At 37.2% G+C, this 22499-nt stretch overlaps 1 protein-coding gene across 11 annotated transcripts in view; it reads right to left on the bottom strand.

The window, feature by feature from the left end:
* PDE4D (phosphodiesterase 4D) overlaps positions 1 to 22499 on the bottom strand; it is a 1564543-nt gene that overhangs the window by 5324 nt on the left and 1536720 nt on the right. For all 11 annotated transcript variants that reach the window (XM_043488571.1, XM_043488573.1, XM_043488569.1 and 8 more), the window contains 8 exons: positions 13379 to 13472; positions 11824 to 11996; positions 10793 to 10891; positions 9748 to 9912; positions 8433 to 8532; positions 2312 to 2466; positions 988 to 1110; positions 325 to 507 (listed from right to left, as the gene is read on the bottom strand). In XM_043488571.1, coding sequence (XP_043344506.1) covers positions 325 to 507; positions 988 to 1110; positions 2312 to 2466; positions 8433 to 8532; positions 9748 to 9912; positions 10793 to 10891; positions 11824 to 11996; positions 13379 to 13472 — 1092 coding nt within the window. The remainder of the gene's footprint in view (positions 1 to 324; positions 508 to 987; positions 1111 to 2311; positions 2467 to 8432; positions 8533 to 9747; positions 9913 to 10792; positions 10892 to 11823; positions 11997 to 13378; positions 13473 to 22499) is intronic.

Raw genomic sequence — 22499 nt, 5'->3', positions numbered from 1 at the left:
GAAATAATGCCTGTACACCATGTGGATTCAAAGAACTTTATTCACTAATGAGAAGAGATAGCTGAAATAATTCTACACATATGAATATACTATATGAATCAAGTGACGATGAATAAATATACTGTCCTATGAGTAGATATATGACCATACGGATATACATCCTAAGAATCAAAGAATTTTGAGGCTTGCAAACACGAAGTGGGAATTGAACTTGTCAAAAGGAAAGTAATTAAGATCACCCAATAAAAGACTGAACGAGATGCAAACGAAGTAACCAAATGTTCTATGTAGCTGTGTTCTCTCTCTGAAAGCATAAGGCATCACCTGTGATTTTTCCACAGATGCGTTGTGCTTGTCACACATGGGGCTTATCTCCATGCCCCGCTCCCTCTCTCGGTCCCCTTGGCGGAAGAACTCCTCCATGATGCGGTCCGTCCACTGGCGGTACAGCTGGAGAGGCTTGGTCGGGTTGCTCAGGTCGGCACAGTGCACCATGTTCTGAAGGACCTAGAACAAACCAGTGCATGCTCTGTTTAGCACCCGCTCCTTTTTTTTTTTAACTAGAAATTCACATCAGGTGACTGTGACACTTAAAAATACATGTTGTGTAAGAATCGTTCCAGACAGCTCGACCATGATGTGTCTGTGTGTGGTTCACACTTGTATTAATAGTCCCAAAGTATGCCACTTCTACCGCATCTAAGTATCATGAGAGAAACTGTTTACGTGCTCAGTTCATTAAATTCAGATCTGCTTAAGTGCTTGGTTTTGTGGGATATTATTTTTTTTTAGTGCACTTCCACTTACAAAGGCCAATAGGATTTTGTCTGGTTAATTCTCAAGATGAAGAATCTGGATAAAAACCCTGCTTATAACTACCAAAATTATAAGCTGGGAGAAAGGAGACATAAATCTTATCTAAGCTAGACACACAGACACGAATGTGTACACACACCCGCAGACACAGAACAAAGTCAAATGCTTTACCTGGATCCTATCAGAATAATTATCAAGAAGAAGAACTCCAGAACTCGTCACTTTCTTAGTTTCAACCATAGTTTTCAAATCGGCCAGTAGATTCATGTGCTTTGACATGTCTGTGGCAAGTACCTTAAAAGACAAAGAGTGTTTTAATAAGTAAAAAATGCCCAGAGGAAAAAAGTCATAAGTTGCACATGAAAATATTATGGAGAACATGAGAAGAAATGGAGAACAATTCTGTCACCTAATAGCCCTGTGCAGGAATCCTTTACTACTTCTTGGGCCAGAATCTACTCCTCTTTGCTGTCAAGTTTCCTGGACGCTCAGATAAATGTGCACAATATACAGAAACATTAATCACTAGCAGTCATTTTCATGCTGATAAAAAGGGCTGTTTCTCTGGATAAGACACCATCACATTGTGAAGTTTTTTTATTCTTTGGACTAGAAAGTGGTTACTGGACTACAATGGAGTGATTCACAGGTTGCTCACAGAATACTTTAGGAACAATATTCTGGTTAATTTTCTGCTTATCTAAGTCATAAAATGTCTCCATGTCTTTGTATGTACAAAGCTGAACAGATTAAGTTTCTGATAACCAGAGACTTCCCTGAGTCTCATGACAAACGCATACAGAAAAGACGAATGTCACGGATGTTTCTGCACGGCACTTCTGCTGAGAGAGGTTTTTTCATTATTCTTCACTCCAGACTGTCAGCCGCACAGCATCATTGCCAGCAGCAAGGCCAGCCTCTGGCACAGAAAGGCCAGCAATATCTTGAAATGTACAAGAAACTTTTATTTGATCGTCACCTCTTTCCTCAGTTCTAATGAGATGGATGAAACTGGAGCCCATTATACAGAGTGAAGTAAGCCAGAAAGATAAAGACCAATACAGTATACTAACACATATATATGGAATTTAGAAAGATGGTAACGATAACCCTATATGCAAAACAGAACAAGAGATACAGATGTACAGAACAGACTTTTGGACTTTGAGGGAGAAGGCAAGGGTGGGATGTTTCGAGAGAACAGCATCAAAACATGTATATTATCTAGGGTGAAACAGATCACCATCCCAGGTTGGATGCATGAGACAAGTGCTCGGGCCTGGTGCACTGGGAAGACCCAGAGGGATTGGGTGGAGAGGGAGGTGGGAGGGGGGATCGAGATGGGGAATACATGTAAATCCATGGCTGATTCATGTCAATATATGACAAAAACCACTACAATATTGTAAAGTAATTAGCCTCCAACTAATAAAAATAAATGGAAAAAAAAATCATAGATCACAGTTCTCTTTTTTGCTTTTTATCAGTTACTCACAATGTCAATGACCATCTTCCTTAATGACTGTCTTTGCTTTTTGGTCAAATTCTGGAAAATGTCACAGTTTTCTTCCTGAAGCAACTTAAAGCCCACGGCCAAATGATGGTTCTCCAGGACAGAGGAATCGTTGTACATCAAGGCAAGTTCAGAGTCTTGAAAGAAAGACGAGGTAGAAGGTCAGCAGAGCCATTTATGCTACATTTATCTTATTTTTCATATTCTGAGATATCTTGGGTTTTAGGAAGCAACTTCTCCTAAATGTTTCTGCTTGCATTCCCATGACATGACAATACCTAGAAGAGAGTCTATGAGTTAGTGTAACCACGGAAGAGCCCTAGAATCTTGAGAGTGGACTCAACGCTCTTGGCACATGATAAGTCAGTTACTGCTGAGGCTTCAGCTTCTGCTGTTCTAAAGGGAAAGAAGAGTTAGGTGAGATTATCCTGAACCTCCTCTCCAGATCTGCTAGAGGCAGCTCCATAAGCTCAGCAGTAGAAAACATCATTCCTAACATCTGTAACAACTCCAGAACAGAAGATGTTGTGTTCCTGATAAAGGTGGACCATCTACCCAATCTTTTATGTAATGTAAAGATCATGTGTCTTAGGGTAATTTGTACTCCAAGAAGGTACAAGACCAGCTTGGAACATACAAACAACATCAGGGTCTGTTCATGCTTGTACTTGTTTTGTTCACAGGATAGCTGTGTTCATTCTTCCATTTCCTTGTGCAAGTGTCTCAGCAGTCACTATAGACATGTATGTTGCACATCCCAGCTGCACACTGAGAGTTTCACACGGAGCCGGGTTTTAAGCTGTCTACGTAACTCCAAGGTGAAGACTTGGCTGCTGCCCCACGACTGTCCTGGACCTCTGTTTTTTAGGCAATGAGAAATCCTACCTCTTTCCTAGTTCCTGTAAATAGCAGACTCAGATCTATTAAGGTAGTCATTAAAAAAAAAAAATGGTGCTTTATCTTATTTGTACTTAAGTCACTGTAAAAACGAAAACATGTATTAGATCTTTCTTCTGACTTACGTGGAAAATGTATATTATTTTCTAAGAAAGAAATACTCAATACTGCTCAATGACTATTTGAAAGAAGCCAGGAAGAAGTGAGACTCAAGACACACTTTGACTGAGATCCTCTGATTTTACATTTATACAGAAAAATAATATTCTATATGTAAGCTACAAATGTAGTGATGGAAAGCTTATATTATCAGTGAGATCAGTGAAATAAAGAGTGTGTACTATCACCAGGTCCAGCTCTACCTTCATACAGTTAAATGCCTCTGCTCTTGAACCTCAAAAGTCATATGCTTTGAGTAGATGACTAATGTGTTCAAATGTGTGAGGAGACCTTTCTCCCCCAACCTAGGCATCTTTGCTAGAAACAGAAATTTTACTTGTTTTCCAAGTAAAATTTAATGCTATATATATTCTGACACTGCTTTATTGTTTCCGAAAATAATGCTTTAAAAATATGTATCTTTTTAAAGATAAATATCCTCTAATGTGCTCTATTCAACACCTTATGATGCTATATACATTTTATGGATTTATTTACATAGTATTGTCCTTAAAAAAGATTTATGCAGCTTCTCACCTGGAATTTCAACTTCCTTACATCCTATTCAGAATCCCCCACTCCCCTAAATCATTTATAAAAGCTTAACACCTCTGCCATGTAGAAATGATTGCTCTGTTTTCACAACCTTCAGCATGTTTACATGGAGTATATGTATCATTAATATCAAATCACTTGGCACCTAAAACTAACACAACTGAAATGGTTAATGAAAACTATCACAACTGAGAAGCAGAGGGGTATCTGGCCTGGGAGTCAGCCAGGTGAGTCCAAGTGCCCTTCCACCATGGCGAGTCATGCAGTCTCCTTAAAATTGGACAGGTGACCTCCCATCTATGGGAGGTCTGATCTGATGATTGGAAGTCTTTATTATAAGAAACAACGGTTCAACCTTTAGCTTTGTGCAAGATGGCAGCCCCAGCTCCAGGCTAGGAGCTGACAGTGTGCTAGTTTGAGCCACTCAATCCACCCACAAAAGAAAGAGAAAACACAAATTTAATGTCTATAAAAAGAGTTTACTGCAAACTAAAAATAGTCACATAATTCTGATAGAGTATTTCATACAACTGTTTATTACAAGTTTGCAGTTATTAGTGGGACTCCTCTAAAGCAGGTTGTGAAAGCTAAAACTTAACTTGTGTTAGAGGTTACTAAGCCTCTTCTGAGTTCTGAAATAAAATGCTTTCTGGCTTGATCTTCCTGACCCAGGGATCGAAAAGAACCTGGGTCTCCTGTATCGCTGGCAGATTCTTCAACGTCTGAGCCACCAGGGAAGCCCAATTAAAAGCTAACTAAGGCAATAATTCTCATAATGCCATGGGGCTCTGATCAACCCTGGGATAACTTTCATCTACCAGGTGATGATGCTGATTCATCTCTCAGGCATAACACAGCCCTATCTCACCCCACCCTCAAGAAAATATCAGCAATCCAAAGCTGGCCTGGGAACTGCTGACTGCCCTGTGTGGCTGAGACCCCACAGAAAGGAGATGTGCACAACATCACTGACTGACAAAGTGCCTCCAGAAGCGCAGTCTATAATCGTTTTACCTCAGGCAGCTCATCAGTAAAACAACCCTAAACAGACACTCCTGGCCACCGTCCTGTGTGTATAATTACCCCCTACATGTCTCCATTATTTATTCTCAGTTGTCTCAAACTTTAAAGGGCATGAGATTCATCTGTGGACTGAGGCTTTGCTAGCTTAAACTGCAGACTCCACAGGTACCCTGCTGCCAGCCTAGGCCCATCTGCCCTTAGAGGGTCCATAATAAAGAATAACAGAGTTGGTCCTCATTTTTCCTGAAAAATTTAATAGAATACTTGGAAGACAGTGACTTTATTATCAGTTGTTTTAATTTGTTCTCAATACTTAATTCTATAATACGTGAACTGTGAACTTCCATATGTTCAAACTGGTTTTAGAAAAAAGGCAGAGGAACCAGAGATCAAATTGCCAACATCTGCTGGATCATCGAAAAGGCAAGAGAGTTCCAGAAAAACATCTATTTCTGCTTTATTGACTATGCCAAAGCCTTTGTGTGGATCACAATAAACTGTGGAAAATTCTGAAAGAGATGGGAATACTAGACCACCTGACCTGCCTCTTGAGAAACCTGTATGCAGGTCAGGAAGCAACAGTAAGAACTGGACATGGAACAACAGACTGGTTCCAAATAGGAAAAGGAGTACGTCAAGGCTGTATATTGTCACCCTGCTTATTTAACTTATATGCAGAGTACATCATGAGAAACGCTGAGCTGGAAGAAGCACAAGCTGGAATCAAGGTTGCCGGGAGAAATATCAATAACCTCAGATATGCAGACGACACCACCCTTATGGCAGAAAATAAAGAGGAACTAAAAAGCCTCTTGATGAAAGTGAAAGAGGAGAGTGAAAAAGTTGGCTTAAAGCTCAACATTCAGAAAACTAAGATCATTGCATCTGGTCCCATCACTTCATGGGAAATAGATGGGGAAACAGTGGAAACAGTGTCAGACTTTATTATTTTGGGCTCCAAAATCACTGCAGATGGTGATTGCAGCCATGAAATTAAAAGACGCTTACTCCTTGGAAGGAAAGTGATAACTAACCTAGATAGCATATTTAAAAGCAGAGACATTACTTTGCCAACAAAGGTCCATCTAGTCAAGGCTATGGTTTTTCCAGTAGTCATGTATGGATGTGAGAGTTGGATGGTGAAGAAAGCTGAGCACCGAAGAACTGATGCTTTTGAACTGTGGTGTTGGAGAAGACTCTTGAGAGTCCCTTGGACTGCAAGGAGATCCAACCAGTCCATCCTAAAGGAGATCAGTCCTGGGTGTTCATTGGAGGGACTGACGCTGAAGCTGAAACTCCAATACTTTGGCCACCTCATGCGAAGAGTTGACTCATTGGAAAAGACCCTAATGCTGGGAAGGATTGGTGACAGGAGGAGAAGGGGATGACAGAGGATGAGATGGCTGGATGGCATCACCGACTCGATGGACATGGGTTTGGGCAGACTCCGGGGGATGGACAGGGAGGCCTGGTGTGCTGCGATTCATGGGGTCACAAAGAGTCAGACATGCCTGAGCGACTGAACTGAACTGAATATTATAATATGGGAAGATATTATATTAAGTATAATAGGATGCAAATAAAACACAAGTCTGAATATTGGTGTTATTATTTAAAGAAAAAAGCCTACCTTTCTTAATGGCAAGAGTTAAGACAAAATTTATATGTATTTGTTAAAAATATCAAGATATACCTAAGAAGCAAAATAATGAGTCAATCCAGGATAATAAAAAATTGCCAGTGTACATTTTACTATATGACCTTCCCTGTTCTAACAGAAAGGACACAATCAACCCTAACCTAGGAGACAATGTAAACTCATGTGTCGATATATAGTAATGTTTTGTTGACCCCTGAAAGCACCCTATTATAGGTTCTCAAAAGGTAGCTAAGACATGAAATGCACTGACTATCCACCCATTTTTGAAAACCTATGACTTCCCCAATTCTCCTACAAATGAGTGAGTCACCAAAGTGCATTTTGTTATAGGGGAGTCCAGAGGCTATTAAAAATATACAAATATATAAATAACTCAAAAGATCTGAATCTCTCAAAGTAAGGCTATATTTAAGCTTCCCCTTTAAATCTGCAGCAAAGTGTTGGGAATGAATGGTGGAAGAACAGACGCTACAGGAGCTAGACTGCTATGGGGCAGGAGAAGGCTGTTATCCACAACTCACAGTAAAAAGCAAAGATAGATTCTTAACAGATAGGAAAAAATAAGAGCTTTTTTATTTTTTTCACATACAAAAGTGACTTTTATAACATGAATCTACCATGCTGGGAGGGAATTATATAATGGTACATTTAAATTATTTACCAATTAACTTCAAGTACAGAAAGAATGGGCTTCCCTGGTAGTTCAGCTGGTAAAGAAACCACCTGCAGTACAGGAGACCCTGGTTCGATTCCTGGGTTAGGCTGGAGAATCCCCATGGATAGAGGAGCCTGGCGGGTCTCAGTCCTTGGGGTCACAAAGAGTCAGACACGACTGAGTGACTAAGAGCACAGAAAGAACAGAATTTCTGTAAAACAATCTCTCTGCCAAAAGCCTCACTCAAACACTACTAATACTCCCTACAGAGGCTTGCAGTGCAACTGTGTTAGTTGCAAACAGTCACTTCTGTGCCTTCTTTCCAAATCCATTGATGACTTAGTTTACAAAACGTCACCAGTGAGAAGAAAATTAATGGTTAAAAAAATATTAAAAGAAAAGAAACAGTATGTCAAAACAGAACCTCATACTGCCCTCAGCATGAGATTTAAAAAGGGAAGAAGAGGAAAGAACATGTTGGAGGGGGAGACGAGTTACAGCCTCTGAAGAGGATTACATGACAACCTACAAAAAATGAGGAATTTAACATTTATTCTGATAACTTCTTTTATTTAAAACTCTGAGGGTAGCATTTCCCTGGTGGTCCAGTGGTTAAAAATCCACCTACCAATGCAAGGGACATGGGTTCAATCCCTGGCCAGCGAACTAAGATCACACATGCCACAGGGCAACTAAACTTGCATATCGCAACTAGAGAGACCACATGCCACAACTAGAGAAAGCTTGTGAGCTGCAACAAAGACCCAGCAACAAAAAAAAAACCCTTTAGGAGCAATATACCTAAATCTTTCTGCAAACTTTCACTTCCGATTGCTCTGTCTACTAATATAGTAGTAATGATAGTAATATAGTAATAGAGTAATAGCAATATAGTAATAGTAATATAGTGGTAATATAGTATTTCAAAAGAAGTACTGGAATGCATGTTTTTCAAACGTCATATGCCTCATGGGATAGAACAATAATTTTTAGAGCTATATAACATTAATGTGCAGTCACTGAAATGCATATATACACATCTCAAAAGAACATGACTCTGGAAATACCCCAAACTTATAAAAACCCTCAGTCACTCTAAAATGTCAAAAGGAAAATTTTATTTTGCAAAAATGAAGACATTTTACTTCACTTACTTGTATTGATCAGAAACTGATTGGACACACCAGGATGATCAACATCATGGATTGCACTGGCAAAAATTGCTGCAAGAATCTCCAAATCTGTAAACACAGCCTGAAAGAATCCAAACAATATTAGATAACATTACTATTCTATAGTAATGTAAATGGAAGGTACACAGGAATGGGAAATTCCTTCCCAGACTCTGATGGAAAACAAAATGAAGCTTCAAAATACATTATTATCATGTTTCAGGATGGAAGACTTTCAGAGAATGAGTTCCTCATGGGTTTTTTAAATGTAATCTTGGAGGAAATATTTTATCTGATTTTATTATAATTCAAGATCACACCTTTTCCATGGTTATATTTAAAAAATATTTAAAAAGGATATCTGCCAATGTTTTATAGAAAATAATAACTTATTTTAAAAGTATTTAAGATGTTCAAGGATATTCTGAAAATGTACATAAAATTAACGACATGAGCAATTATTTTCTTCCATTCAAAACAGGGACTCTCAATCTCAGAGACACCAACATCTGCGGTCAGATAAGTCTTTGCTGTGCAGGTAAGTGCTTTCCTCTGGGAGGCTATCCTGTGTGTTACGAGATGTTTAGCAGGGCCCCTGGCCTCTACCGATGAGATACCAGTAGAATGTACCCCCAAACTGTGACAGCTAAAAATTTCTCCAGTATTGCCGGATGTCCCTGGGAGGGGGAGGAGTAGGAGTAATGGGAAAATCACCCCTGGTTGAGAGCCTCTCACTCAAACAATAAGGTATTAACCCAGTTTATAACGAAACAATCTGAACTATAAAGTACATTAGCAAAAGATAGTCACTCTCCCAAACGAATAAGGAAATCAAATTGTTTTAATAAACATTTAATGGAACAACTTCATAGGATTTAGTGACATTAAAGATATGTTTCTTTCTAATAAGTTCTATGAAAAGTATCAATGCATAGCTTCTATTTTATAAAAATAATCATCTTTGGACTATAAACAAAAAAGTCATCAGACTAAATTCCCAAGAAGCCCCAAACTAATCAAAACTGAGTAATCCAGGTGTGCTTTATGGAATGTTCACTAGATCATTTCAAAGAGACAATATCATAAACAGATGAATCCCTAAGTCTTTGATTATTATCAAAGACAAAATTCATCAAAGACTCAGCTGTTTAATTACCACAATGACATCCCCCTCCCAACTTAATAATATTTCCAGGAAGCCAATTATTGTTTGCCCTGCATGCCCTTTAGTATGAAAGTTGAAGAACCATTTTGAGTGGCAAGTTAATGTCCTTGAAGGTTTAGAAACCAAGTGTACCTCTAAAGCAGGTGTGGACAACAGCACATGCGTTGACTGGACGACATCTGCAGCATGAATATTATTGTGGTAGGCCACATCAGCGTGGTAATGATCTTCCAGGGTCATTAGGTATGTAATTAAAGTGTCTACTGGAATTTTAAATGTTTTTAATAAATCCCGTTCCTGTAAGAAAAGAAATCCTCTTAGCATTTTGTATTTTATAGAAAAGATTTTCCATACAGTGTGTTAACAGCGGCAACAGAAATCACCCCCTGTGTTGCCTATGGATAACCCAGACATGAGAGAAGCACTCTCTCAATGTCTAGTGAGGACAATGAAAACCCATGGGGTGATCCAGGAACTTCCAGGACAAAACCAGAGTCCAGCTGTCCTTCTGGAGCCCAGCAAAGCTCTGCCCAAAATATATGGTGTCAGGAATGAGCTGCCCACTATCAAATGTCTGTGTCCTGGGATCCTGAAGGTAGCTTCCGTCCACGACCACTGACTAGGCCACTGGATCAAAGCAAGTGAGACACAGCATTCTCTTGAGGGCTGGAGACTTCCAGCCCCAAATTCTCATGTAAATCCTAACCCTGAACTGGGGCAAAAACTTGACAGGAATGAGAAACTGATCTGAAGAAGAGAGCAGTCCACAAGACAGTGATGGAAGAAATTACATACTAAGGTTAGTCAGCAAGGGGCTTATTCAATTTGTAAAGTTGACACTCCACTCCATTCTCTGTGGAAGGGAGGGTCACGTGGATGATTTTAAAACTATTAGTTTAACGAATTGCTTCAATCTGCCCACATCTGATCTTTTTCTTCAATGGGAAAAATAATATAATTGATTTCTGTTTTACCCACACTCCAATCTTCTTGTATCCTTATTTGCCCCTTGGTATATAAGGGGCAAATATATATCCCTTATATATATTTTGACAAATAAAAAAGTATCAAAATAAGTAAAAGAGGGTAAGCAGTGAAGAAGATAAATCCATGCACAATTCACAGACTGGACATCATGTCACCAAATAAAAGAGGTGATAGAACTTAACCACGTTACCTGAAAAATGGTGTGCATGATAACAGTCAAAGGTCGGTTCCCAGACAACTCTGCTATTCTGAAAACATGAAGACCCCATTTGTTCACATCTTCTAGTTCCTGGGGTTAAGGAAAGATAAGAACAAGTTTGGATGCAGAAGTAGAACATGAAACAATGAACACAGTCATTTAAAAATTACTGACTTTAATGAACAGATTGTTAGACTTTTTAAAAAAAATTCATTTTGAATGTAATGGATGCACCATGTAAGAAGCAGCAGACTTTAGGTGAATCTGCTTAAAACACAAGCTAGAGACTGAATGGTCTCATGTCTCTGAGAAAACAACATGGTCACACACTTGAAATACTGATCTTAAAGTATTCCTCCAGGAGTTACAACATATTCTCAAAACCTTGGCTAGTTAACTAAAGGTAACTAGTTAAACTAGTTAACCTTAAGTTTAACTAGCTAAAACATAGTCCCAAAAACCTTAACTTTAACTATTCAAACAATCAAAGGTAGATGCAAAAATAAAGACCATCAAGCCTCCTGTCTCTATATATTAACTAAACACAAGTGATTTATTTTTTCTCTTGATGGTTTATTTTGGAGATCCTTCTCTAAAAGCTCATGTTCATCTACCTTATTCTTTCTTAAAATTTATGTACTTTTAATTGGAGGATATTTAGTTTACAATATTGTGTTGGTTTCTGCCATACATTAGCATGAATCAGCCATAGGTATACATATGTCCCCTCCTGAGCCTACCTCCCAACTCCACCCCATCCCACCCCTTAGGTTGTCAAGAGAGCACTGAATTTGAGTTCCTTGTGTCATCCAGCAAATGCCCACTGGCTATCTAATTTTACATATGGTAATGTATATGTTTCAATGCTATTCAAGCGATTTAGCAAAAGCTTTATAAAGTGCTTTCCCATCTACCAGAAAAACCCCCATGAATTATTAATAATAAGCTTTTTCATTTATTTAAAACAGAAGGAATCAAAGTTCACTGCATATTTCTGATCATGGTACTTGAAATCATCTTACCTTGGCAAGGACGTCTTCTTGTTCAGTTTTGACCCCAAACCTTGGGATGCTTGAATTGGTCAAACTGGAGCTGTGCATCAACTTCTTGACCCCACTGATCTGAGACATTGGCCTTTTCTTTTTCTCCTTTTCCTTCTGAGTCGGAGAAGGAATTTCCACTTCATGTTGCTTATCTTAAAAATTTAAAAAATATTCTACACTTACTATTAATTCTGACTAGTTTTTTTTTTCATAACATGCATAACTAGACAGATTTTAATTGATCATTATACATTCTAGGAAATATTTCCAAGTAAAACTCCTCTTAAGGAAGTTGAATATTTACAGTTTGATGTGTACTTAATTTGATACTCTGAAACACAAAATTAAGCAAATAAATTCCACTGCATAATAATTAACATCAAATATATTCAGTGATCACATCTTTGAAGGTCCTAATACTTAAAAAAAAAAAAAAAACAAACTTACAATCGCCGAGTTGGAAAAGGCAAAATATATTGGTTATTTCTACTGCTCATCAATTCCATTCCTGTCTAAAATTCACTTACTGGTAGGAAAGCTGCTTTTGCCAAGTGAGAACTCCAGTTTCAACCACCTACTTTGAAATGGCAGAAACTTCGTGCACAAAGTGCAAACAGCCAGTGTATGAACCTAATGGGCTATTCTGTGGGCGCAGACATCATCTATCTGAAGGAGTCAGACTGCCTCTGCTACCTTACATTTTCTGTAGGGTAGTGATGTGGGGGATATATAATGTAACAAGGTTATATAGGGAGCACAGAGAATCTCCAATATTATCTGATAAGTAAATATCATATTCACAAGAGCTAACTGTTGTTTTCAACTAGGACATCAGGTGTTACCAATACACTCGTTCACTATTTCAAGGCAATGACTCCTTTAACTTTTCCTTACACAGAGCGTGTGTCCAAGAAATGTCCGTTTAGTGAATGTGCTAGTTAGCTATTACAGCAGTTTTGTTTTGAACGTAAATTTGGATCAAGGGTATGTTCCAGTTACTGACTTGTCCTTCCTGCATTTTCTTTCTGTGGATGGAGGATGGCGTGGTGGTGTCCCAGTGTACCACACTCTCAGCTACTCTCAGCAAGCTTTTCCTCAGCAATTGTGTTACATCTCTCTGCCTCTCCAGCCTACCAGGCACGATTCCCATTGGACTATCAACTCATTGACTTTAGGGACTATTTTTGACGGATTATTAAATACCTACTGTCCAGCAATGGCTGGCATTTAACAAGAACTTGTTGAATGCATGAATAGATCTTTCTAAAAAATACATTTTACAGTTGATTACTTTGGAAAATAGGAAATATACAACTTTAAATCAGGGAATCCCTAAACTCTTGAATGAAACTAAAAGATAAAAAAAATGTACTTTGTCACCTTAGGTTCTAAATCTTAGAGGCCCACTGATATGATGACTGAAAACAAATGGAATTCCTAACTCTTAGTGAGTTCCAAAACAAGTCTGCACCCCAATCCACCTCTAAAGACAACCAAACAATAAAAAAGAGAAATTTTAAATTGTTATTCTCACCTAAGAATGTATTTGATATATACTCTGACACTTGATTTCCAGACCGACTCATTTCAGAGAGATGGGTGAGCTCTCGATTAAGCATCCTTTTAAACTGAAAAAACAGAAAGATAAAATGAAATAACAGAAGAGGAAAGTTTAAGTGAAATAACATGAGCATATGCTAAGATACAGAAAATATGCCAAAGAATCTTTAACACATCCTGACTCTTTAGGTCAGTGTCATCCAATAGAACTTTCTACAATGATGAAAAAATTCTATACTCTCCACTCTCCAGAGATTAGTGGCTAGGAACCAATAGCTACATGTGGCTATCAAGCCCTTTAAATATGGCTAGTATAAAGGAGGAGCTGAATTCTGGATTTTATTTAATTTTAATGAATTTAAACTGCAAAGTCACATGAAGCTAGGGGCTACCATAAATGGACAGCACACATTTAGATATTCAAGGAGGACATTGGGGGGAGAATGCATAAAAATAGCATGAATTATTAGCATTTAGAGAGGAAAAAAAACTAATTTATAAACACACAAAAGGGCTGCCACACAATGAAACATGGTATGTTTTTTATCAATTAATTTATCATTAGCAGAAATGAATATGTATACTGATCAGAGATTAAAATGTAGTCTTTTCCCCCAAAGCAGAACTGAATAGATTTGAGTACTCTCCCATACTATAGAGAAAATATTTGAATAGATAATACATAAAGTTTCCTTTTTAAAGTTTTTTAAGTAGGGATTTACTGGTTTTCAGCATCCACAGAATTTACCAATTTATCGCCATAAGTCCCATAAATACAATTGAAAATGGACCTGTTTAGCTGAAACTTCATTGCTTCACAGTTTATTTTACTGGTTCCCTGGTGCCCATTTTATCCAAAGAAACTTATCTACCACCTGGAATTTATCTATCACCAGCACATGGCATTATCAAAACCGGAATTCTCAATGATGTTACGCTTTCCTAGCCATTGTTGCTTCTCAATGTATCTTCCTTTGACTTCCCAAATAACTCAAATACACCTTTTAATATACCTTAATATTTCTTTTAATATACTAAACAATATATTTTATCTACAAAGAGCAACAACTAAATACTGCATCCCCCAAAAACCTTTAAAATTGTGACTTTCATCATAAATCCTCAATTAAGTCTGGGGTAAAGAGAGTAGTGAGTTCATCATTTAGTAATGTCTGAAATGTATTTTTAACTCAGTATTTAATTAGTTTATTAAAATTTTTAAAAAATTTTGACTTTGCACAATTCATACCAAGGTGTTATATATAATTTAAGATAATTTGGCAAATCGCTTCCAGAGTTAATCTTATTGGTCATCTAAATTAGGTATCAGAATTGATCACTGTAAAGTACTGAGATCAATAAAAAATTCCAGTATACTGTTGGATATAAGAAATGCATATTAGCATTTTCTGCAGTCAAAACTGAAGAACTGACTATAACCAACAGAGATACCTCTGGTTGTTAATTTACAGACTGATGATGCTCATTCTCAAACTCAGAAACACAAAGTTCACTTCTGCTGCTCTATTTTTATTTATCTTGCTCTGATTAAAAAATGCATGTAGAACTCATGTATATCCTCACTGTCTCACTGCTAATAACAGTATATAATTAGCTATGCCTTTTTCCTCTGCATATATTTGTTGAAATACAGTTGACAATATCATGAGTTTCTGGTATACAACATAGTGATTTGGTATTTTAACATCAATAGATTCTGTACCAAACAAAGTTATTATAATATTATTGATTGTATTCTCTGTGCTGTATATTATATTTCATGATGTGTGTACATACACACATGCGTGCAAGCACATGCATGTACACACACACACACACACACACAGTGGAATATTACTCAGCCATAAAAAAGGAGAATGGAATCTTGCCATTTGTGACAACATGGATGGACCTGGAGGGCAGTGTGCTAGTGAAACAAGCTAAAGACAAATACCATATGTTACCACTTATATGTGGAATCAAAAAATGAATGAATAGAACAGAAACAGGCTCACAGATACAGAAAAACCAGTGGCTGCCAGACTTGGGGAATAATGGATGGGTAAAATAGAAGGGGATTAAGAGGCGCAAACAACCAGTTATAAGATAAATAAGTCACCAAATGTATGTATATTTTATATTTTAAAATTGGCATGGTCACTGCTTTGTACACTGCACAATACCAATTTTAAAATATACATACATTTTGCTTATTGTCACTGAGCTTTATATTTTATGATCTACTGGGGAAAAAATAAAATTTGGAGCCTTCAAGAAAGTTCATGAAGATATTACTAAGTGTTCAAAACATTTTCTGTCCCTTTTTTATACAGTTATACTTTCTTAAGCAATTCACAGGCTATCATTTATGAATGTGTTAGATCATTTAACACACACTGGCATACAGTAGATGCTCAGTATTATTTGAATTCTATTTCCTGGTTTCCTAGGCCTTTTATAGTGATAGTTTATTTTCATCATTGCAGGAATGGATGGAAGATCTAACTGTATTTAAACCCACATAAAATATATACCTAAATATCTAGCTCCTCTACCAATACCAAAAAATAATTTAGGGTATTATTCATATAGAAAATGGTCACTCTATTAAAAACCAGAGACACTACTTTGCCGACAAAGGTCCGATTAGTCAAAGCTGTGGTTTTTCCAGTAGTCACGTATGAATGTGAGAGTTGGACCATAAAGAAAGCTGAGCGCCAAAGAATTGATGCTATTGAACTGTGATGTTGGAGAAGACTCTCGAGAGTCCCTTGGACAGCAAGGAGATCAAACCAGTCAATCCTAAAGGAAATGAGTCCTGAATATTCATTGAAGGACTGATGCTGAAGTTGAAACTCCAATACTTTGGGGCCACCTGATGCAAAGGGCTGATTCATTAGAAAAGACTCTGATGCTGGGAAAGATTGAAGGCAGGAGGAGAAGGAGACGACAGAGGACAAGTGGTTGGATGCCATCACCGACTCAATGGACATGAGTTTGGGCAAGCTCTAGGAGATGGTGAAGGACAGGGAACCTTGGTGTGCTATAGTCCATGGGGTTGCAAAGAGGCAGACACAACTGAGCAGCTGAACAACAACAAAAAACCACGCATAAGGGGCTTCCCAGGTGGTGCTAGTGGTAAAGAACCCGCCTGCCAATGCAGAAGATCCCTGGGTCAGGAAGATCCTGGAGGAGGGCATGACAACCCACTCCAGCATTCTTGCCTGGAGAATCCAATGGACAGAAAAGCCTGGTGGGTTACAGTCCACAGGGTCACAAAGAGCTGGATACAACTGAAGTGACTTAGAACTTAAGTACCATGCATACGGCCCAAAGGTAAGTAAATACCTGTTCAATGAATGAAATTTTCTCCTGGAAAAAAATCTACTACTTAGGCAAAATATATTCAAGAGAGTCTGCTAAACCTCTAAAACATATATTTGATGAAATATCTCTTTGACCCGAAATGGTCCATGCTATGAGATAGAAGTGGCCAGTAAGAACTGCCTGGTCATGACAAAATCCTTTCTTAAAACTTAGGGGAACAAGTAAGGTTTTCAGCCACTAGCCCAGCCTTTCTATAGTCTGTTATACAGGAACCACTGTCCACCTGCCTTCCATGCATTTCTTTCAATGTAACTAAAAAAATGTTGCAGCCTTGGTGTGGGGCAGTTGGTGCAACTCAAACAGTCAGATAGGAACTCAGTTTTTCTACAGAACTTCCTTCTAATGTGTAAGCAATTTGGTATAAGGAATATATTGCCATATGCCCAAGAAGAAAAACTGCATGGTATCTGCAGATATGCCACACAAATTACTGTATTTGACTGGAAGAGCATGAAAAATGAAGTGTAATTTTCTTGGCAGTTTGATTATACAACTCATCAAAATAGCCAGTTGGTACAGATAACTAAAGCAAAAAATTCCAGTGAAAGAATTCTGTTGTACAGACTGATAAATGACACATTATAATGACACATTATATTCTACTGATTATTCTTGCATCATGTACATATATTCCCAGACTATCCTTCTCCCTTTGTTCAAAACCCCAAAGCATGGGTGAAGAAAAACCCTTCATTGCACATCTATTTCCCTGCCAAGATGTGGGCGGTGCTCCACGGAAGTCAACATTTCCTTTTAACCTAATTAGATAACACAATACTTTAAGGAGACCTCTTTCTTCCCAAAAGTATCGGAGATTTCCTAAAAACAATTTTCAGAGAGTCAATTAAATTATAGCACAAAGAGCTTTCCTAAAAGGAATCAAAATTGTTTCATTTTTTGTTTTTGATACTGATATAAGACATATAGCCCAAGGGAAGCTAAATTAATAAACCCCAAAATTACCATCAGTGCTACCTTAACTGGTAGTTCTTCTTACAATTTGGTTTTGGAGTGTATAGCTGGATGTGCTAACATACAATAAACTAAATTGCTCAACAATCATTTTTAAATCCAAGTGGAATTTCTCTCATTTTAAGATAACTACATACCACTTATTAATGTAACTGTAAAATTGCAATGAGGGGGGAAATGATTAGAAAAGGTAATAAAATCTATTTTTCCTAGAATGCTTTCTGGGTTCTCAATTTATAGATTTAGAAAAGACAAAATATAGAACTGCTTTTCAAAAAGAACTGGTTGCAAAATGTAGAACAATTTAATTGAGCATTTAGATATCTTTAAAAGGGACCTCTAAATATTTCAGACTGATGAATTATTCTGATTATTTCTGGTCTAAGCAGTCTGAAATGATATGTAGTTATTGTTGCGACAAAGAATAAAGAGGAAGATCTCTAAGTGAATGCTTTCAAATCCTTTGTTCTCATTATGCATCAGAATGTCTGTATGCAGCAAACATAAAGCATAAAGGAAAGTGAAAATGCAGTTGAACTGAATACTGAATATTGCTTTTTAAACTCCAGCTATCCAACTTATGTTTATTTAAGGCTGTCAAGGAAGCAAAATTAAATAATAAATAAAACAAAATTAAAGTATTCCCAAATTTAATCCCTGTACTTCCCCTCATGCCAATGCGCTACTTAGTGCATTATATATCTTCTAGGATATAATTAAGACAGTGGTAAAGGTCAAACATTAAGTAAATGCTTATTTTTCCCCACAACATTCTGCTAAAAATCATTTGAATATGCTGCACTGTGATACACTACAAGCTTGGTGGATGCCAGCATTAAAAGCTAAAATAAACACTGTATTAGCCATATAAAAACAAATTTTTCAAAATACATAAGACTAAATACATGTATATCTGTCCTTCCTAAGTGTTTTTAGCAATATAATATTAAAAACATAAAGCTGCAAAAATTTTTGCAAAAAGCATTAAAATTCTGTAGATTCTCGAAGGTATTATCCATAATTATAACATGAATGTGAAGCCCTTCAAAAAGTATCAAATATGAGCTGTCCAGAAGCTAAGAAATGAATTCCAGAGAGACAGGGGGGTAGGCTTCTTTATTACTCTCTACACTTTTCTCTATTTAAAAAAAATTAAGCCAAGAAATGGCTAGCAAAATTCAAATAATGAAAATTACAAAAATCTGGAATCAAGATTTTAAGGAAGGTGGAAAATCATGACTATTTGGACAACTAAAACTGAAATAAGTTTTCTTAGAATGCAAGTAAATCTCACAAGAAAGAGGAAATTTTGCTTTAAAAAGAAACAAAGAAAAAAATATTTCAATCTGAGAGTGCTTAAAGTAATGGAAAAGGACTCTCTAAAAATGTATATTGTGATTTGCTCAAACATTCAAGAATAAACACCAATTTCTGAAGTGATGCCTCATTTAGGACTGAAAAAGGTTTTTCTACCTCATGTCTATATTAAACAGATAGGATTGCCAGGTTAGCATTACCACAGGGCATGCAAGAAGCTTGCCAAGCAGGAACATAACCTTATGAAATGCAGTGTACTAATTCATTTTTTGAGATTAACAAATATAGCAGTATCATATATATTTACATCTTTCAGTTTTATAAAGAGATCAAGTGTTCATTTATATAAAATCTAAATTTACATATCACCTAAAAATTAAATAATGTCAATTTTAATGTCAGCTATATCCAAAGGTTGGAAAAAAACAAAAAAAAACCCTCCTCATCAGGTAAAAGTAGTACAGCTTTTTAGAAAGAGCCATAAATTAATTTTTATAAACTTTAAATGCTACATACTAACTAGAGCCCATATACCAATTATAATTTAGCCCAATTATTTATCTCCAATGGATTTAATTACCTTGACACTTAAAAAAAACCCTCAAATCTATACAAGATAAAACAGAAGAAATGCTGGAAATTAAAGTTATTTTAACATGCAAATTACAACTAATTAAAGTTATACAATTTCTTCTTATCTTGACCACTAAAAACACAAGTTTTCTGTAGCTCATGTCTAAAGAAAAGTAAAAGATTGCTTAGAAAGCTTTACTCCATTGTAATTTATTAAAATTATTAGTTATGTAATCAGAGTAATCAGGAGTTTACAAAGGCTAAATAAATCTTACCTTTATGTAGCCCCAAGATACTGACAGTAAATAGTTTGCTTCAGGCATTTTTGATTAATTATATAGACAGTAAGTTCTAAAATAAGTATATCTTCAAAACCTTGATACTTAGCAATCTCCACAAGCACGGAGTATGTAGATTTTTAAAGATTTTTGGTAATTAAGTACACATAAGAAAGCCTCGCATTAGATCCCATCCAGTCGGTTTCCCATTGAATACATGCCATTTGTAAAACTCCAGAATGCAACAGAATTCAACCACTATTCTGAATAAAGACAATTCATGTGATAAAGAAACATCTAAAGATCTAAGGGTCTGCATCTTTCTCTCCCTGAGCTCTAGGGCTTAATGAATAATGTATGTCAAGATGCTTAGCTGCAAGAAAGACTAGTTCTGTCAAAAGCTACCAAATAAGGAACTGCAGGGAAGCCAGAAAGAGTGACAAGAAACCCCTCCCATAAAACCCCAACTATGCACCAATCACATTGCGTTCCTGGGTCTATCAAGGCAGGGGGCGTGGACTACGCCCAAGCTGCTCTGTGATTGGTTGGCAAGGGAGAACCTCTGGGGAGGAGGTTTTTCTCCTCACCTCTGGTAAACGCCATTTAATAATGGTATCCCTACAGCTGAGGCTGCCGCACGAAAAGATGAATGGGCTTTCCCTCTTAGTGATGAATAACCACCATAAAACTGCAAAATTCATAGTTCATTCTTAAATAAGAATTGCCAATCCTTTCAGAGTCATTTCTATGAATTTTAATATTCTCTAACTTGTCTTCAAAATAAAAGTTGCTCTAAAAAATTTAAATAAATAAAAGCTGCTCTAAAAATGGCAATCAGACATTTTAATTGTCTCCCTCTGTCAAACTAAAACAAGTGGTTTCCCCGGTGACACAGATACAACTTAAGTTCTTCCTCAGTCCATCCTAATAGTATAGTGTAATTATAAAATACAATTAATGTCCAGAATTCATAAATGGAAGTGATACACTTCCTCACCTGTGTGGCACTGCTATTCTTAGCGCCTTTTGTTTCTATTGTTATATGGGGTTGAGCTCCACAGCCTTAAAAAATCTAAGGGTGGGGATGATTTATTAGTAATCTGATTGGGAGGAGGGGCAGAAACCTGAAAGCCAATGCACTGTATATGGTTAAAGAATGCAGATCTCTGTAGACCAATTTCAGGATCTATATTTTGATCAGAAGAGAGCATTTTTATGATTGTGTAAAGGTATAAGAGTGACTCTTAAGAATACAGACTTGAGCTCAAAAGTAATCAGGTCTTTTACAAGAAGTAAATAAGAAATCTAAATTCCTTCGGGGAAAAAATTTTTCTATTTGGTTTGGGATAGCATTATTCAGTAACTTTTATACTAAAGAGGCCTTACAGATAAGTCGGTTTCCCATTGAATACATGCCATTTGTAAAACTTCAGAATGCAACAGAATGCAACCACTCTCCTGAACAGTGGTTGAATAACAAGGGGAAAGCAGTTTTGCTCTATTTTAGCATGACGTTCTGTCCAGCCTACCTGTCCTCCATCTCAATTTGTACCCACTTCTCTGTGTTTCAATGACTTGTCGGAGTGCTGACTGCCCAGTCTTCCTGCATCAGGTTTATCAGTCTCAGACAGCACACCCTCAGCAGAAACAGGTAACCCCTGCCTCTTTCAGCTTCTATTGGTCCTTTGCTGCCAAAATCTTCAGCTGCAGTTCCCACCCAATGTGTTCATTCCCAAAGTCCCAAAATCCTCCACAAAAAACAATGTGAAACTCCCCTACTTCACTAAAACTGCTTCCAGAAGACTGCAAAGGTCCTCCCCTTCCACTATTCTCTCATTCTCCTCAACTTCTCTGAAGTGTTCAACAGTCTGATCACTCTCTCCCCTCTCTCTCACTCCCAGGACCTGCAGCTTCCTGATGAAGTTTTTCCTCCCACTTCTCTGACCTTTGTTGCCTTCAATTCATCCTCTAATCTAGGATACACACAAAGACTCTCTCCTGGGGCAAACACTCTCTAATGCCCTAATGTGAATTTTAGTACCTTATTTACAAATGACTAAAGGATACTATTCCTGACCCTACCAGGCACCTCAGACTTTTTCAAAATTGGTAGGTCCTTTTTCTATTTAAAGCAGCTCTTACTATGACTACTCCCATTTCACCCAGTGGGCCCATACTCCAGTGTCTCAAACTGAAATCTATGACTCTTTCTTGCTATTCAATAGGTATTCCATGTGAGTTGACCACTGTTAGATGTTTAATGTAATAATCCAACCGAATCCTTGAGTGACCCTGGTGTATTCCCAGTCTACCACGTACCTTCCCTCCATGCTGTTACAAAGTTCTGTTTTCTACAGAAGGCTTTTTCACTTACTCTTGTTCCTTTCCGTTCCCATTCCCATCATCTAAATCCAAAGGCTTTAAAGGGTGAAAGAAGTGGAGAGGACTTTCAATATCATCTCCTCCAAACCTAATATCCACATAAAGTAATACCTAAAGAGACAGTGCTTTTCCCAAGTTCATTCAAGTACTAAGAACAGACTCTGAGCTGAAATCCTTTAGTGTATA

This window comes from Cervus canadensis, chromosome 16 (genome assembly GCF_019320065.1).
Source record: "Cervus canadensis isolate Bull #8, Minnesota chromosome 16, ASM1932006v1, whole genome shotgun sequence".
Lineage (NCBI taxonomy): Eukaryota > Metazoa > Chordata > Mammalia > Artiodactyla > Cervidae > Cervus > Cervus canadensis.
The sequence above is the reverse complement of the archived record's forward strand: the minus strand, read 5'-3'. Positions and strand labels throughout refer to the sequence as shown.